Source organism: Rhododendron vialii, chromosome 1a, assembly GCF_030253575.1.
Source record: "Rhododendron vialii isolate Sample 1 chromosome 1a, ASM3025357v1".
NCBI classification, from domain to species: Eukaryota; Viridiplantae; Streptophyta; class Magnoliopsida; order Ericales; family Ericaceae; genus Rhododendron; species Rhododendron vialii.
Genome location: NC_080557.1, coordinates 41,089,780 through 41,109,238, shown reverse-complemented (window position 1 = coordinate 41,109,238; position 19,459 = coordinate 41,089,780). Strand labels below are relative to the sequence as shown.

Sequence of the window (19,459 nt, the reverse complement as noted above, 5' to 3'; positions counted from 1 at the left end):
GAGGTGTTTTATGTTGTAACCATTTGAAAGAAAAAAACAATTGATTAAATGTTGCAATCTATTAGTACAAATTTTACTGTCATAATTTAATGATGAAATGGTTTACACTCAAAAAAAAAATTATTGAGTTACTCGAATCATCAGATGGAATAATTTTTTATTAGTTTTTTAAAAAATAAGTATTTATTTACAATTTTCAAACTTAAAAATGATGGACTTGCTGAAATAATTTTGTACAATATAGATATTGTTTGATAAATCTCGATGAAATCTTTTGAACGGTACAAAAAAATCAAAAAAATATTTCCTTAAATACATTATTTTTAAGCTTAATAATTATAAATAAATAGTACTTATTTTTTAAGAACCCTCAGCCAAACACTAAAACTCATTTTGTGTTACTACAGTAATAAATTATATTATACGAGAGATAATAACATGAGAGCACCTTTACTGTGGAAAATATTTTTAAGACCTTTTTTTTTCCTTCCCCCTTCTACTTATACAAGAATATTATGAGGCTAACATTGCTCTCTCAGACGAAATTCTTTGTTGAAAGATCGACTTTCCAACTTCTATAGCGCCAACTTCACTTTGATATACTTATCTAATGTTCAGAATCCTAACCTCCATTATTAAGTTATATTTTCACATTTTGTCCAGCTTCTTATGGTATAGCCGTATAGGATTAATGCATTTTTAACCCAATACACTTTTACCATTTTCTAACGGATTTGGTCGAGATAGGCTTCATTTTAAAATTAGGAGGTCAAAGTCAGAACAAACTAGGTTATTCCATTCTTCCAATGGAGGAGGGTTCTGGAAGAAAAAAAAAACCCTCCTTTTTCGTTTAAAACGCGGGGAGTCAAAATCTATGTTTATAACAAATGGGATACCGCCAATGATCCATCGATTCTACACAAGTTGTAAAATCAAATACTAACAAATACTGATTCATGCGTATGTCAATCAATAAAATCTGACTGGACGGTCCGGATCCTTCTAAATATTTGCATCGACGGATGGGCAGAATTACCAGCAAAATCCATACCAGCAAGTGTGTATATTTGTGTAAATTTCTATAGATATGCTGTCCAAAACAATAGCATCCCAGGGGTTAAAAAAAAAACAGAAAATTACCAGCCCTCCCGTGCAGAATCCTTCCATACATACATACCCACACCCCATAAGAATCAAGCTAGGGTTTTACATTTCTAAACTAATCGATCCCTATGGTTCTAAAGTAAAAGTGATTTCTTACCAGCCAAAATTTTGCGTTAAAGAAGAGTGGATCCACTCTCTGCTTTTACCTTTGCCGGAAGTAACAGTTGTTTTATCTATACGCTTTCTTCTTTGTAAATAAGTCTAGAATGGGGAGTAGAATGAGCTAATCGTCGGCGTCAGTTAACGAGGCAAAGGAGAAAGGTCTGAACTTGTAGCCATCGCCGTGATAAAACTTGTTCATGAATTCCACCCAATGGAGACGCAAGGCGTGAAGGAAAGCACTAAGGGTCTCCATCATTAGTAATATGAAGGCTGTTGCAAAGGCAAAAACCGCCAGACCAACCAACCGAATGATGATGCTGTCATACCTGCAATAATCACACCATTCATCGAAATAAAATAGTTTGTTTTTTTGATCAATCGAAATAAAATAGTTAAGACCCTAGTGTCATCTGAAGTAAGCACGCGGTAGAAGAAAATACGAATGCGCAAGGTGAATAGTTCCAAAAATTGAGATCGTGCATAATATTGGATCCAACAAAAAGAAGAGCCAATTAATGAAATAGCCACTTACGGTTGATTTGTTTTCACTATACTGTAATTTTTATTAGAGAATTTGTCCACAAAAAGAACAAAAAGAGCCACTAAAGAGATGTCCAGTGTCCACTGCAATGGAAGATTAAGAGATGGCAGAAGAACATCCAATAGGATAAGCTTGGCTAATAAACTTACCCCCAGGCAAGGAGGAGGACTTTCTCATAGAAAACAGTTGACAATTCAGAATGGGCCAAGCTGTAACAGCAGCAGCAGATATTAACCATGAGATACTATCAGAATAAATGGAAGGCGATTATGAATAGTAGAAAATCAAAATATATACCTTAAAGCCCAAAGCCGAAGGTATGACGCGGTATTGGAAACAGAACCAAGAACAAACTCAATAGAATGTATCATTTGATGTACGAAGACCTCACTGAAATTGAAATCCTCGTCATGTTGCCTAGCGAAATGTGGTTCAACATCCATATCCATCTCTGAGGTTCCAAGCATCTTATATGTACGCCCCTGAAATCTCTACAAAACATAGTGCCACAGAAGAAATAATTAATACCAATTTCATGAAAACGAAGCCCTTCTAGCAACTTCCCCTCCATTTAAGGTTACCGTTAGATGAAAGACTGAAATGTCGAACAAGAAGCACTCTAATTCAAATAGTGGAAGGACAAAAATGTCTGCAAACAAGAGGTTTGCTAGATGTACAAAATTGCCGTCACAAGAAAAACTGCTCCACCATTTCAATGAGCAGAGATTTGAAGATTTCATTGACCAGAAGAGCGATCCAGTTTTACAAATGATGCCCTAGGGCAATTACAGAAGGTTCTGAAGAAACAAGGAAAACAACTGCTACAAGCATAAACACTAAGTGAGGATAAGTTCTGAAGTTATATTCAGGAAAGGGGTAGAAACCTAGAAAATTTGACGACAAAGAGTACCTCAGAGTGAAGCTTCTTCAAAATGAATGGTTTTGGAAAAAGCATCCATGGAACTGCAATAATCGCCAAAAGCAACAATATGATCTGCAAAAGATCTACATGAATCATTCGAAAACAAACAACAATGGAAAGCAAATAACTTGAGCTCAAACAAACTATGAAGGAATGAAAAAGGATCATGCCTGAAGTGCTTTCTGGCCCGGAAACAACTGATTGTCACCAAGATCCTCAAATGGACTCAGAAACATGTATATCATTACATGATAGAGGTCAGCTTGAGAACCGGTGCACCACTTGATGACAATAAGCATTGATAGATATCCAAAAAGACTGTTTAGAAAGATCATCTGTGGCAAAAACTGATACCTAACAACAAAGCAAAAGGTATGCACCATGGTCATCTAGTTAGCTTTAGATGGTGCACATCTGGGGAAATAGTGGGAAAGAGAGGGGAGCAATACACACCTAAAATCCAGTGAATTATGAAAGAAGCGAGCATTGAAGTAACTTAATATGATTCCTAGGTTCATCTGGGTGACACCCAATAAAATAGACATCTTCATTTTGAGAGAGTTCAAGAAAGGAAGCTCTGAACGACTTCCACGCCAGCTGGGATCGACTCCAAACGGGTATGCATCTTGGAATTTCACCAATCCAACAGAATGTGCATCACTATCAAAGAAAAACTTGTTGTCAAGTATCTCACAGCTTACAATTACATTAAAAAAGAAATGAGACAGAGGAAAAAGAAATAAAACCAAAAAAATGGTGGTTGTCAAGTATCTCACAGCTTACAATTACATTAAAAAAGAAATGAGACAGAGGAAAAAGAAATAAAACCAAAAAAATGGTGGTATTCAACATAACATAAAATAATTAAAAAAACACTTATCAATTTCAAGGATGGGTAATTGGCTAGGAAAAGCACGTGTGCTTGATTTTGAGTAGAAGATGCCCCACTTACAATTTGTCCGAATGAGTCTGACATGACCAGAATGACGCATGTTGTTGATATAACACCAATTGAAATGTTAAGAAGCACAACGCTTCTAAGAAACACTGATAGGTGTCAACACAGGCAGATGCAGTCAAGGCATAGGAGGGTCACATGACCCCTGAAATTTTCTTCTTCTTTTTTTTGGGTAAACGAAAATATGAGGAGAAGTTGGGTCTTGGCTGGGAACCTAACTCAATTTGCTTTGATTTATATGATCCCACTAATTGCAATAATGCAATGATACAAAACTCTCTCTCTCTGGGCCTTTGATTTCTATTTTGATTGTTCTTGTTGCGGAACCGAATGAATGACCAATGTTTAACAGAAAGAGATTTTTTTTATGACATTGACAACTATACAGTCAGGCAAAACTTTCTGAAGACTAAAATATGACAAAAACCCTTTGGGGTCAATTGTGAAAACTTTTTAAAATGAATCTACTATAATTTTTGTGCTTATGTTTGGAATCTTCTGGAATGTTCCAAGAACAAAATTTGTGCTTAATGAATGTTTAAACTTAGTACGTTCTCGTTACAAGGGATTGTGAGAATTTTTTTCAAGGTCATGTGTACTATCACTTCTTAAATAGTTTACGAAAGGGTGTGTCTTGGAGAATAGGAATGCAAGTACCCAGTCACTCCTTCAGAACTTCTTTAATCAAAACAATTGTAACCTAAAACTTTATTTAGTTCAGCAATAACGCTTTTTGATAGATATCACAACTATCGGTTCACTGATCTATAGATACAAGCTACTTGGCTACATGTGAGTGTCATCAACTACTATAGTAACCGTCGCCTATACATATTTCTGAGTTTCTATCCAGTAGGTGATCCAACAGGAGTGAAAGCATTGGGGCCCACCCACGGTCAACTTTAAGTACGAAAATTGTTCATCATGTAGGCCTTATAGAGGAAATCATATGTGTGAAAAAGAACTGTTGATTGGACAGAAGTAGCTATATGATCAGATCACATTTGTCTTCAACAATGGTAGAGAAGCATGATTTTAACAGCCAACTGGCCATTTTTTAAGACAAAATGATATGATCAGGTGGCTAACATCGCCCGACCAACTTTATTTTTCAAGGGCTAACTTGTTCCCCATGCTGTAAGCGTAAACGGTTCAGACCACTGAGGTAGGCCTGAGGTGAGCCCCACTGAGCAGAACTAAACCTCTCCACTTGGATCACCAACCGGAGAGAAAATCAACCATGATAAATGCTATCCCCAAATTTTACAACAATAATAGCATTTTATGACATGGGTTTACACAGACACTGAGAAGACATCATGTATCTACAATGCGCTCGGATCGTTTGTGTGGGACCCGTAGTGGGTCCCACATTGATATATGTGCACCCTTTGTCTGTGTGAATAGCACCTCTCATCTACAATACTTGGAAGATGAGAAAGATCTTAGTTTGCTTTAATTTGAAGACTATTGAAAGAAGAAAAAATAGTAGGACAAGATATACCTGCATGTAGCATCTCGGCATTTGTAAGCAGAACCTCCAAATATATGATAGGGAACAGAAAAGAACTCATTGTAAATGAGCCCACAGTAAATCGAAAACAGAGACATCAAAAGAAGCAAATAGCGGCCGCCAAATACCATCTCCATAATACTCCCAAGTTTCTGAAAGGAAAACCAATACTCAAGAAAGTTAATAGATACTATTGTAATGGCACAGCACAGCTGTACATTTTCAATTGGCAAACTATACACGTAGGAAATTATATGTCGCACAATTTTCAATGGGAAAACTATACACCAAGGAGATTATATGTAGCATAATTTAAACTAAAAGAGAAATATTCGACGATTACTTCTCAGCTTCCAAAAACAAGAATATGTCGGAAAAGAGAACATACCCGTGACCCAAGCTTGCTTTCGCGAGATATAAGGAATAAGGCTCCCAACAACAAACATATTCCATGACCCCAGTCCCCAAACATCACAGCGAAAAGAAATGGGAATGTAATAATAGTATACACCGCCGGATTTGCTTCCTGATATCTAGCAACACTGCCATAAAAGGTAACCGTATTAGTATTTTGTCCAGTTCTGCAAATGCTCACAAATTCAATCACGGGAACACTCAAAGGATATAGTTCCACAGAAAAACGCTGAACCCAAGGTTAAACAATTTTAGAAAAAAAATTCACATCAACTACCAGATACAAAAGTAAAACAAATCGGAGCAAAAAATTTATGCTGAAGATCATAAACATATGCTGGTAAGTTACTTCTTTTTCAATCCTTAAGGGTGCAAGTGCTCAAAAATTCAATCACGGGAACACTCAAAGGATATAGTTCCGCAGAAAAACACTGAACCCAAGGTTAAACAATTTTAGAAAAAAAATTCACATCAACCACCAGATACAAAAGTAAAACAAATCGGAGCAAACAATTTATGCTGAAGATTATAAACATATGCCGGTAAGTTACTTCTTTTTCAATTCTTTAGGGCAAAACTTGCAAAACACATGGCTACCAACAATGGGTTCCTTCTTTACTATGGAAATAAAACTATTTTAGGCAGGAGAAAGATATGGCAGCTCAGTGCAATATAGAGTTGGCTGAGCTTCCATAATCGTTATCCAACACAGCCACAGTAAGAGAGAAACATATGAACTATAGCGCTCCATACAAAACAAAATTCTTTCTTTTGTGGGCAGGCATATGGTGAAAGTTGAAACCACAGAATAACGTGTACCAAAATTTCATCCAATATGGTATTCGGAAGAAATGATGCTCTGTTGTAACATTAACTGTTGTTTTAAAGAACAAGAAAGAAATATATTACCCATACGCATCAACAATTTCCTGAAATGAATTCGTAAAGCGGTTGGTTCTAAAGTATGTTGGAGGTGATTCCACAGCATCCATCGCATGAAATACGACACCCACTTGTGAATTGCTATCAAACGTTGCCCGTTGCAACACTTCCTGAATCTGAACATAATAAAACCTAATCGTTACGGAGACTTCAGACTACAGTAAAATACAAGGGAGCCAACTCAAGATATTTTACCCAAAAAAAAGAAAAGAAAAAGATAAGAAGAAAGGGAAGTACCTGAGTTTTTGCAAAAATTGGGCACCAGCCCTCTCCAACAAGACACTTTTTGGTCACGTCAAAATTAAGCATATTCAACGTATCATACACAGCCTTTTCCCTTCTAACCTAGAGAGGAGATATGCATTGAACTTACTATTTAGGAACAAGTAAAAGAGATGCCTTCCACTTCCAGCCTTGGAAATTTAAAGGTCATACTGCCCAGTGGAAGATAACAAGAACCAGAAGATAGTCAAACTTACCATGTCAATCCATTTTGATAGCTGAGATCCGATAAATGTTAGAGCATTATTTCGGTGACGGATACCAGCGTCCAAGGTGGCTTCCAATTCAGAGAGACGAGACAAAACCTGCAACCAAGATGTTGCAAGCGCAGGGCACTTAGAATGACCATGAGTCTATGATCAAGGTAGCGTATATCTAAGCCCATTCAGATCATTGGGCTAAAGCTTAGCTAAGTTGCATTGACATTAATGCAGAATCTTGACAGCCTTCATCAAATGTCCATTGGCATGAGCTGCATATTGTGATTCTAGGAAAAGGAAAGAAAAGGAAAACCAAATCTGAACACCACTTTCCTTCATATAATGTGCAATTAGTTGCCAGTTGCCACAGAAATGTCAGGGAAGTGTGGAATGTGGATTCTTTTCCTTTCCTTCATTTGTCTGGCGGTATCCTAAAAACGGAGTCTTTTCCACAAAACTCCTTGAAATGAAATCTCCCAACCAAACAAGTTCACGAAAACCAAATGAAACTAATGATATCCGAAACCAACTGAAAATGATAGTCTCAAGAAAAATGTATCATTTGGCTTCATAATTTTCTAACTTCTTTAGCTTTAATCTTCTCAAGACTCACTTTCCTGTATCATATTCTTGGCAACCAATGGGGGAAAACAGAAGAAAAAAGTCTTGACACATATTTATCTTTTTACAAGGAGACTGTACATGATCTGCTAGTAAAATATAAAAAATGTCATAATCAGGCCATCGAACTATATTTCTCACATGCAAGAAAATGCAGTCCATCACTTTAGTAGCATACCACTCGATTTAGTTGCCTCTGTTCTGTTATATCTTCAGGTATAGAATAGCAATTTGCACCAAATGCTTCACAAATTCTCAGTATTTTTGTTTTTGCCTGCTCCCCTGAGAAGAACACCACAAATGCCATTTTCTCAACCTGCACAGCAAATATCTAAAAAGTCAAATATGCCGATAACAAAAACTAAAGCCATATTCTTCAAGGAAATAGAAACAAACATAGCACTCTCTGGGAGAAGAAAGCAATACTGCAAAGAAGCAGATTATAGGCTCTAAAAAGAAATAGGTTAAAAGAAAAAAGATGACCATATCAGTTGATACAGGATCCAGGATTTTTTCATCAGCTGGTGCCTGACTGAAAAGCATGTTGCCTCTTGTAGCACGAAACAACATCCGCTCAAACATAAGAACTTTCGATCTAATGATAATGCCACTAATGAAGCTTAAACCAGATTGATTTGAAGGTCCTGGTCTCATCTCCTGTAGAATGAATAATATTTAGCAAATGAAATTCATAGTTACCGTCAAACAATTTTGTATTGTCTATCATGCCACACGGTATATAAGGAAACAGACAATTACCTTTTCAAGTAAAGATGTTGTATCTGCATAGTCCTCATTAGAGTACACATGATCATCTAGTTCTATTTCCTCTGAAACTACATGACTCTTACTCGAAACAAGGAAACCACCTGCCTGGAATTCCAATGAGAAGGCATAAGAAAAGCATCTAAAATAGAATTTGGACGGAATGCTTCATACATGCATTGCCAAGAAAGATAACTTCAGTTATTAACATAGGTCTATCCAGACACAACCTAATGATTTTTGTAGGATAACGCATGTGATGTATGTATACTCCATAAACATTTCAATAAGAAACAAAAAGTGATCACTAGACAGTTTAGGCTCACTTGCCAAAGTTTGGGTAGTTATATAACTGATGTAATGGTAGGTTGGCGGTTGGCCCCACTATCATTTCTCCTATAATGGCAAATGAACATTGATACGAACCACCAACAGACAATATCATCGGTCCATACTGAACTAAAGGAAATGGATACCTTCTGCAGTACAATCTTTAACTCTAACAGCTCATTGTAGGATTGTCGTAGTTGCTCGCTGTTATTGTTCATTTCCAACAACTCATGTTCATACTCAGCGAGTTGAATCTGGAATCAAGAGAAGCACATTAGATCCACAATTTAAAAGAAAATACACATCAATTCCCAGAGAAAAGTTCCCTTCCCCACACATAGAAGTCAGTTCTTTGACTGTTTCTTACAGCATAAGATTTATTGCTGGCAACAGTAAAATCCCACCCGCAAAGAAAAAGAAAATAACATCAATCTTGTGATGAAAAAATAAAAAGTTCCCAACTGAGTAGAAGAGCTTTAAAAGTTAAGCACCTCTAATTGCTCCAACTCCATTTTTGGTTGCAAAATAGGACGAGGAGCAGACATTAGACCAGCTTTATGTATTTGATCTTTGAAAAATCGAAGCTTCCTTGACATCTCTGCACATCTTTTTACCTGTGAAATGACTCCCACATATGAAAACAAAACTATGAAGGGAGCTGCAGGGAAAGCCATCTCTATTATAGGTAATAGTATCATAGGTGAAGTAGTATTGCTAAGCACTAAGGCTCCGTTTGTTTCGACGTAAAATATTTTCATGCAAAATATGTTACATGTAAAACAATTTTTGAACTTCTATTTGTTGGTGTTTGGTACTTTCTTAAAAACAGTGCTCTGAACTTTTGTAAAACAATATTCCGATACGGCCAAGGTGATCGGTTTTGGAAGAATAAGATGGGAAATGTTACAAATTTGGATACGAATCCTCTATATTGACACATACATATACGTAAACATATACAATACACAGGAGGTAGAGGGAGAGAGAGAGAGAGAGAGAGAGAGTGCGCGCTTGCCTAGGATAGCTAATAGGTATCTAGAGAGAGAATGAAATTTCGAAAGTTTCAGTTCTTGGCAAGTGAGTGTTGATTTAGTGGAAGAGAGGGTCGAGATCAGTAGTTGTAAAATGACTTACGGAGATTTGAGCCGTAAATTATTTTCCGCAGATTTGGTGTAAAATGTTTTACATGTAAAAGTTTTCCCCAATTTTTGTGCTACCAAACACCAAAAATTAGGAAAATATTTTTGCAGAAAACATTTTCACCCCAAACAAACGGAGCCTAAGTTTAGAGTTCAGACCCTAGGGCAATGTACACGGATATTTCACGGCATCCAGAAACCAAAAGTCAGATGATACAGATTCCACAGAAAGAGAAGAAGAATTTATTTGTCAATAATCAACATAGAAGAAAGATTGTCGCATTTTCCGGGTTTCCGCAGTGGAGAGATAAAGAATGAGGGATAGGCGTTGGAAAGTTCTGAGTCAGATGGGTTTCAAATCTCTGGAGGTTGTGGACGAGGGCGAAGGAGAACGACTCAAATATGGGTTAGTAGAGCGAGGTTTAGGGGTTAGTCGAGAGGTTCGTTTATCGGAGATAGAACTCCAATGGCTGTGTTTAATCCTCGAAGATGTGTCTATGGGGTACGACAAGGAGCTTGTGCGCAGCTATGGGGGTTTTGTCAGAAGAGTGCAGGTGCGCCGTTCTGTGTTTGTAGGGGGTTTTTCCCTGCGGGTGGAGGTGAGGGACAGAGAAAGGATGTGGTTTGTGATTCTGCCAGAGCTGTGTGGCGCTGGGGGTTGGGTGGATATTTCCAGGAAATTCTGGGCTTTCTGTGGATGGAGGCGCTCTGATGGGGCTCTTGATGGCAGATCCTTTTTGGAGGTCGCCAGTATCGATGGTTGGCCGTCGAATACTGTGGCGGTGGAGAAAGAGGGGCAGAGACGGAAGGGGTGCGACATCGAAGTAAGAGCTGAATCAACGGAGAAGTAGATGTGCTTTCTGGGAAGGTGTTTGGTGGGCAGATTGGAGAATGGGGCTGTGACGCTGCCGGCGGCCATGGAGGTTCAACGCTAGGCTCAACGAACGTGGAAGGTGACTGCCGGAGTTCAAGTTTTTGATCTGGGTGGGTTCTCCTTCTTGTTCGCATTGCTGTCAGTGGAGGAAGCACAACGAGTTGTAAAAGGGCAATGGGGGTTCGAAGGTAGAAGGATGAATCTGGAGTGGTGGTCTCCAACTGTTTGTTGTACGAAAAAGGGGGACGATTGCTCAGAGGTGTGGGTCAAAATGTTAGGGCTTCCTCTTCAGCTGTGGGATGTCGAGGTGTTCAGTGCTATTGGGAATTTTGTGGGGGTTTTCTGTATGTGGATGAGGAGACAAGAATGCGTTCTCATCTTCGGTGGGCAAGAATTGTTGTTTGTGCCTCACCGGAGAATATTCCGCCGACAGTGAAGATTGCGATGGGAGGTTGGATGTTCAAAGTTCCTTTATGGGTTGAGAAGGGCCCGAGGGTGGTGTTTCAAGCTAGAGTGAAGGCTGTTTTGGGCAGCTATGGCGGGTCTGTAGCGCGGCCGGTCTTAGGTGTTCAAGGGGGAGTGTGGAAGAAGATGACGCGTGGTGTTTACGCGCGTGGTGCGACTGGGGCCAGGAGTGGAGGGTTGTACGGGCCTCGTCGTCATTCTTTTTTTGAATTTCAAAATTGTTCGGGTACTGGGCCTGGGGTTGTTGCATTCGGACATGGGCTGCAGAAGAGTTTTCATAATGGGCCTGTGGGTGTGACAAAATTAGCCCAGAATTCTAATGGGTTTAGGAGGTCTGATGCTTAATGGGCCCATCTTTTTAAAAGACCAGTCCAGACTAATTTGGTGGTGCTTAAAAACAAAAAATGGGTCAGGCGAGGGGATTCAAATGGGGGTCCAAGTTATAAAGGGGCTTCCGATTTGGAGAAACCTGTAACCGATGTGATCGATGAAGACAGATCTCAGTTCGCCGAAGCTTTCAGGTGTTCGTCCGTTGGGGCTGAGGGTGGCGGTGTGGGTCGGAATCCTCTTGTGCCGGTCGATGATAGTGAGGTGTGTATGATTTTTTACCCTTTTTTTCCCTCTTCATCTTCTTCCTTTTCTTTTTCGGATGAGGGGAGTTTCGGTTCAGCTTCTTTGCTACGCCGGGAGGTGGAGAGCTCTTTGTTGCAGGGGGAGTCGGAGTCGGGCAGTTTAGTAGAGGGGGGTGCCTTGTTGGGTTCTGAGGGAGAGCTCTCGGCAGGTGGTTTGGGCAAGGGTGGGGTGATTAGGGGCTTTGTTGCAGAGGGTGATCAGGTGTGTTGCAGTCCAAGGGGGTTAGAATTGGTGCCTTTTTGTGGGCGGGTGGTCGAGGAGGAGTTAGGTAGGGGTTGTCAGGAGGAGGGGGAGTTCTTTAAACAATTGGGGTGGGTGCAGAATCTTGTGGAGGACAGGCTGATTGAGAATAACGGTTCGAATATTCCGCTGGATGTTAGGGAGTCAGAGAGGTTATGGGGTGAGGAAGATATATTGGTGAATGGAATGTCACAGGCAGAAGTTTCCAAATGGGTGTTAAAGAGGATTAATGGCTTCAGCAAATTTTTGGGGGTCTCTTTTGATGGGTTTGAAGATAAAACAATGCAATTATTTACTGAAATTGAAGAAAAATGGAAGAATGGAGCCACGGTGGCAGCAAAAAAAAGAGGGAGTAAAATTAGTAAAAGGGTGAGGGAGCTAAGAAGGCTACAATGTTCCGTTAATTATGAGGGACGTAATAAGGGGAGAAAGGGGTAGTGAAATGGTGGAAGGAACCAATCTCGTCTTTCTGTGAAGATCAAAATTTTTAATTGGAATGTGAGAGGATTTAATGCGAAGGAAAAGAGGATGATAGTTAAATCATTGTTACAAGAGTGGAAGGCGGATGTGGTTTGTCTTCAAGAGACTAAATTAAAGGACGTTTCTAAGGAAAGCATCAAGGAGTTGTGGGGAGGTCGTTCGGCGGAATGGATCCACTTTGATGCTTGTGGGGCAGCAGGGGGGTTTTCTTGATGTGCGACAGTAGAGTGGTGGAGAAAGTTGATGAAGAGTTTGGCTTGTTTTCAGTATCGTGTTTGTTCAAGACTGTGGAGGATGGAAATGAATGGGTTCTCACAGGAGTTTATGGGCCAGTGACCAATTGTTATAGGGAGGATCTGTGGGATGAACTCTCGGCGGTCGCGTTCAGATGGGATGCGCCGTGGTGTGTGGGAGGAGATTTTAATGTTGTTCGTTTCCAACACGAAAGATTGGGGTGTACCTCTACCTCTCGTCACATGAGAAAATTTTCTGATTATATTAGTGATCCGGAGCTTATTGACCCGCCTCTCAATGGGGGTAGGTTTGGAAATCAGAACGTTAGATGTATGTCCCGCATTTGATCAGTTTTTGTTCTCTACTTCTTGGGAGGAGCTTTGTCCAGAGGTGATTTAGTGCGCTCTTCGAAGGCCTATTTCAAATCATTTGCCGATCCTTTTAAATAGTGGAGGAATTCATCGTGGAAGAATTCCGTTCCGATTTGAGAATATGTGGTTGTTGTCAGATGGGTTTGTGCCTTTGTGGATATGGTGGGCATTTGGTGGAACAGTTATTCGGTCTCTGGGAAGCCGAGCTTTGTTCTAGCTTAGAAGCTCAAATTGTTAAAAGAGGATTTGCGAAAGTGGAATTCCGAAGTCTTTGGGTTGCTGGGGAATCAAAAGGCTAAGGTGGTTGATGTCATTCGCAGGATGGACTTGGAGGAACAAGTGCATGCTTTAACAGATGCGGAGAAGGTCCTAAGGAACGAGGCCAAAGAAGAATTCAGTAAAATTGCAAAGTATGAAGAAATTAGTTGGCGTCAAAAGTCAAGAAATTTGTGGTTAAAAGAGGGAGATAGAAATACTCGATTCTTTCACAGAATTGCCAATTGTAATAGGAGGAAGAGGAGGTAAGAACACGTATTGCTAACTTCTACGCGAGTTCGTTCAAGGAGGAGGGAGTGTATCGGCCTCGAGTTGATAATTTGGAGTTCGACTCTATCTCGGGGGAGGAGGTTCATTGGTTAGAAAGACCGTTTCAGGAATCAAAAGTTCTTCTTGCTCTTAAATCGTTGAATGGAGATAAAGCGCTCAATCCAGATGGTATGTCTTTAGCCTTTTTTCAACATTGTTGGGGAGTGGTGAGAGGGGAAGTTATGGACATGTTCCATTATTTTTGGAGGTTTGGAGAGTTTGAAAAGAGTTCGAACGCGTCTTTTGTGGCCTTGATTCCGAAAAAATGAGGCGCGGAGGACATCAAGGACTTTAAACCTATCAGTTTACTTGGGGGAGCGTACAAGTTGTTGGCTAAAGTGATGGCAATTCGTTTGAAGAAGGCGGTAGGGAAGGTTGTGTGCGAAGCCCAAAATGCTTTTGTTGAAGGTAGGCAAATTCTTGATGCATCACTGGTTGCTAATGAGTGTGTGGATTCAAGATTAAAGAGCAAAATTCCTGATATCATATGCAAGTTGGATATTGAGAAGGCTTACGATCATGTTAACTGTGACTTTTTGATCCATATTATGCAACGGGGGTTTGGAAAGCGGTGGAGGAAATGGATAAAATTTTGCATCTCATCTGTTAGCATGTCAGTCTTGGTGAACGGTTCTCCAGCCGGTTTCTTTCAGACTTCTAGAGGATTGCGTCAAGGCGATCCCCTTCCTCCCTCCTCTTCGTTTTGGTCATGGAGGTGCTAAGTAAGATGATTCGGAAAGCAGTTCTAGGGGGATTCTTGAAGGGTGTTGATGGTCTCTCATATTCGTTATGCCGACAATACGCTCGTGTTTTGCAATGCGTAGGCAACACAAGTGGGCTATCTCAGATGTGTTCTTTTGTCCTTTGAGGCTGTCAGACCTTAAGGTGAATTTGGGGAAGTCAGAAATGATTCCGATTGGGGCGGTTGAGGATATTGGTGCTCTTGCTCAGATTTTGGGTTGTAGGGTGGTGTCTCTCCCATCGGTGTATCTTGGTTTGCCTTTGGGATCATCTTTCAAATCTAAGTCTGCATGGGATTCGGTTGTAGAAAGATTTGAGAAGAGAATGGCGGGTTGGAAATGCCAAGATATGACAAAAGGAGGTAAAGTTACTTTGATTAAAAGCTCCCTTTCAAATTTGCCCACTTATGTTATGTCATTGTTTACCATTCCGGTTTCGGTGGCGAGAAGGTTAGAAAAGATTCAAAGAGACTTTCTTTGGAACGGCGTGGGGGATGAGGTCAAATATCACCTAGTTGACTGGGATACAGTTTGTGCTCCCATTAGAAAGGGAGGTTTGGGTGTGAGGCGCTTAAAGTCTTTCAATCACGCTTTGTTGGGCAAATGGCTTTGGAGATTTGCGAGTGAAAGGGAGCGATGGTGGAGGAAAGTAGTTGATGCGAAATATGTTTCTGGATGGGGAGATTGGTCGTCCTTAGGTGTGAGATCGCCTTATGGGGTGTCGTGGAGGAAGGGGATTATGAATGGGTGGGATACTTAGTAAAGAACACCCATTTTTTGGTTGGTGATGGGAGAGGAGTAAAGTTTTGGAAGCATGTGTGGTGTGGGGAAGTGACCTTGCAGGAAGAGTTCCCAAGTATTTATAGTTTGGCTAGCGATACAGATGTGAATATTTCCAAGTATCTCCATCTTCATGAAGGAGTTGCGGTTTGGGACATCCATTTGCGAAGGGATGTGAATGAGTGGGAGGAAGAGGCTTTGATGGCATTGCTTTCTAGAGTGTATGGTCTCCAAAGACTAGGAGGAGGAGAGCATGAAATTCGGTAGAATTTATCCAAAGATGGCTCCTTTCGGGTGAAGTCCTATTATGAATCTTTTATTGGAAGGGGTACTTCTTTTCCTTGGAAAGCAATCTAGAAGACGAAGATGCCTTTAAATGTGAGTTTTTTTGTTTGGTGTGCGGCTCAAAGCAAGATTCTTACCATTGATAATTTGATCCGAAGGCGGAGAATCATTGTCAATTGGTGTTGTATGTGCAAAAGAGAAGCGGAGTCGGTTGATCATCTCCTAATTCATTGCCCAGTGGCTTGGGAGCTTTGGACTATGGTTCTTTCTTGGTTTGGTATGCGATGGGTCATGTCAAGGAGTGTGACGGAACTCTTAATCGCTTGGAGAGGTGCAAAAGTTAGAAAGAGGCGAAAGCAAGTTTGGTTTTTTATCCCTCTTTGTCTAATGTGGATCATTTGGCGGGAAAGAAATTCGAGATGCTTTGATGGGGTGGAAAAACCTTTATATAGAATCAAAAGTTTTTTGGTGAATAGTTTGTTTAGTTGGGACAAGAGAGAATGTGATCCTTCTCTTCACCAATTTTTAGATTGGTTTGAGTTTTTCTTTTCTCTTGGAAGTGTAAGGGCCTTTTTGTCTCGTGGCCTATTTATATACGGGCGTCATTCCCTTAGTGCCTTCATCTATATAATTATTTACTAATCAAAAAAAAAAGAAAAAAAGAACACATATTTGGTGAAATTTTCCTTATTGACTGCAGTCATCCCTCTCTTCGACAAATAGAAGAACCAAGACACTGAAAATGGGGGTTACATATGCAGCAATTTCTGGTTTCTAATTGGACTAATAACTTTATATAATGAAGCTAGGGTAACAAGAGGTTCCAACTAATGACAGGTGCATATATTCTGACAGCCAAAAGTGGAAACTTTATTTACCGAACAAAAAACCCCAAATTGCCATTCAGATTTAGTCTTTAAATCCTTGTAAAGTCTATGTAACATGCAACCCAGTCACCACACCAAAATTTTTTACCAAATCTGATTCAGCATCCAGCACACTAGCAGATACAAAGCCAATAAAATATACCTGATTCACAAATGTTCGTTGGAAAGGGCTTTTATCAGCATTTAACTGCCACAAACCATAACAGTGAGTCTCCACTGATAGAAAAATAAAAGGTAAGCAAAAGTTCTTTATATCTAATTTTGTGAATATACTATACCCATGTGGTTAACTACGGTAAAAGAAAACCCCAACTGTTAATTTTCATGCAGGGGTTCCTCCTAAAAGAAAGAAAGACTGGACGGGAATTCATCACCACTTAGTATGGATTAAAATTCTCTTCTAACTACTTCACAATCAGGACCCTCCTGAGCACATTCAAAGACAAGTTAATATAAACCAAAAGGCAGCAAATAACTAACAGCATGAGCACCTTTTGAGGAACTTTTAATTCTTTGTTCAGAAAACCAAGAAGAGAACGACTCGGTTTTCCAAACTCGTGTAATTGAAATTTGAAACATAAATGAAATGCTAATTTAATGCTTCAAGATGAACGTCGGCATATGGTGAAAGGAGAAAATAAAAAATCTCAAGAGGCTAGACATGAAGTCTCACTATATGCAATTCTGCATCATAGTAAACAACCACTTCCTAGCAAGTAGGTGTCAATACCACTCCATAGTCTATATGCCACTGTTCACCAAGTTAAGTGGACAACATCCTAGAGTGAGGAGAAAAATAGTGTCAACCTAATCATATACAGAATCAAGGTTGCAGCACCCTTTGGTTGCGTATTCAAATAATTTTGCTCAATTGCGATATAAGGACTACCTACAAGGCGTAAAAGTTTTGGGCTTGTTCCTCAGTGGAATATACTTTGATATAATACAAAGTGGATATTGTAAATGACATATTAGAAGCCATGAACAAAAATTACAATCCCAACAAATAAAACAAGAAAGAAAGATCCGACACAAATGATTCCCTTGATTTTACGCAATCTACAATAAAAATACCATCCATCCTCAGAGAAGGAAAGCAAACAGTCTTTATCAGCACAAAGTAGCAGAAAAGAACAAAATGGATCCTGCTTGAAATGGTTTCTAGCATTTTTTTTCCCACCTTTATTTGTTCCATGTCACGTCGTCAAACAAACATGTCCACTAGCTCTATACATAGACATTCTCTCTCAAGATAGAGTAGTATCGTCTGACAAATGCATAAGCACCCAGCACTTTCTGATATGGCTGGTTATTCTTTTTCATCACTAGCTCCCAAAGAGAAATCATGAACTAGAGGAGACAACTAAGTGTTAATTTCGTTCACACAACTAACCATTCTAAGGGCCATTTTAACCACTTTTCCCACATAAACCCTTTTTTAGCATCCCCAAAAAGAATTGAGTCGAATTCAAAAACAGAAACAACAAAAACAAAGCCTAATCCCCACCTCCTTTGACCTACCCCAAACTACCCATTTCTGTGTAAGAGCTTGTCCCACGTTAGTTGATTATAACCTCCAAAAGTAGTAGACGAGCTTGGGCGGCCAAACCACTCATTGCCAATTGGTTTTGAGTTGAGTTCGCTTTAACATTTTACACCCATAATCAACACATGAAACATCACCAAAGATCCCACTTATGCCACAATTCAACTTCTACTATAAGCATGAGCGTATTTTGTGGGGTACGGAAACTTTATATCCAACTCAAAACCAATTGACAATGAGTGAAAATGTCCCAAATATTATCAAGCGGTCTCTTGGGACATTGACAAAAAAATATAGTAACAATTCAATGTCAATTGTCAAAACCCATAATTCGACATTGACAAATAATATAGTAACTCGCACGGAGGAATAAATTGGGGGTGGAGTATAGAAAGCGTACGTCCCGGAATTGGAGAAGACCGAGTTGGCCGAGGTAGGAGACGGCACGGCGAGCGGACTCGACGGGGATAATGAGCTGAACGGGAGTCATCTTCTCCGACCGCATCAGATCCATTGCTGGCAATTTGTCTATGTACCCCATTGTCCATCAACCGAATGGAGTGATTCTTCAATGCGAATTGGGTGCAAGGGAGTGCCCTAGATCTCAAGATCTGATGAAACACAGACTCTCTCTCTCTCTCTCTCTCTCTCTCTCTCTCTCTCTCTCTGTGGATATATGTATGTATATAGTATATACGTCGGCGTCGTGATTTCTCGCTGTGAGAGGGTGTCGTGCAGAAGAGTGCGTCCCTTTTTTGAGGGAGTTTCGAGGTTTTCCCTCGGCGACTAAAAATTATTCAGCGCCGTGCCCACTGGGAGAATTCGCGGTTTAGTCGTCGGGATCGGGAAACTACCTCGTACTATTTTCATTGTCAATAATTATTAATAATTATTCTGTTTTTTTCCTTTTTTTAAATCCTTTGTTTATATCTTTTGGTACTTTTAAAAAATATACCATATGAATTTTATTCGATAAAAAAATGATTTTCTTCATTTTAGAATTTTGGATTCAATAATTTTATTATGTGTGGGACCTACCACCTTTGTGAGCATGTGTGTAAGTGTTTGTGTATTTGTGTGTGGTTATAAAATAGGTGTTTTGGATTTCCCTATCTGCACAGTTTTTAATAAAATTTCTTAGAATTATTATTCTCTTTTTTCTATTTATCTCTTTTCACTCATTATCCAAAATTTCAAAACCAAAATCCTTGAACATTGTGCTCCGTTGGTCGATAATCCATTCATGTGTGTTCCACTAATTAAAATAAGACTCTATTCTTGAAAACTTATAAGTGTGAAACTTATTTTCGGTATTTTTTACTTTTTATCGTAATTTTTGAGATTAATAATCGGAAAAGTATAAAAATATGGATCGATATTGAAAAAAATTCAAATAAGACAGCTCTTTAACAAATAAGAAAGCTGTTTGATACTTTTTCCATTTCG

The 19,459-nt window shown here is 39.5% G+C and overlaps 1 protein-coding gene across 1 annotated transcript; it reads right to left on the bottom strand.

Moving 5' to 3' along the window:
- Positions 1 to 1,048: 1,048 nt before the first annotated feature.
- On the bottom strand, positions 1,049 to 18,876 carry LOC131318450 (V-type proton ATPase subunit a1-like). Its single transcript, XM_058348281.1, has 18 exons — positions 18,414 to 18,876; positions 16,610 to 16,654; positions 9,246 to 9,368; positions 8,901 to 9,008; positions 8,419 to 8,532; positions 8,143 to 8,316; positions 7,838 to 7,975; positions 7,036 to 7,143; positions 6,794 to 6,901; positions 6,524 to 6,672; positions 5,589 to 5,742; positions 5,192 to 5,352; positions 3,183 to 3,389; positions 2,900 to 3,083; positions 2,718 to 2,801; positions 2,105 to 2,298; positions 1,957 to 2,016; positions 1,049 to 1,592 (listed from the first exon to the last, which is right to left on the bottom strand). The coding sequence occupies exons 1-18, from the start codon at positions 18,552 to 18,554 to the stop codon at positions 1,388 to 1,390; spliced, it is 2,457 nt and encodes an 818-aa protein (XP_058204264.1). The 5' UTR covers positions 18,555 to 18,876; the 3' UTR covers positions 1,049 to 1,387.
- Between the last annotated feature and the right edge of the window lie 583 nt (positions 18,877 to 19,459).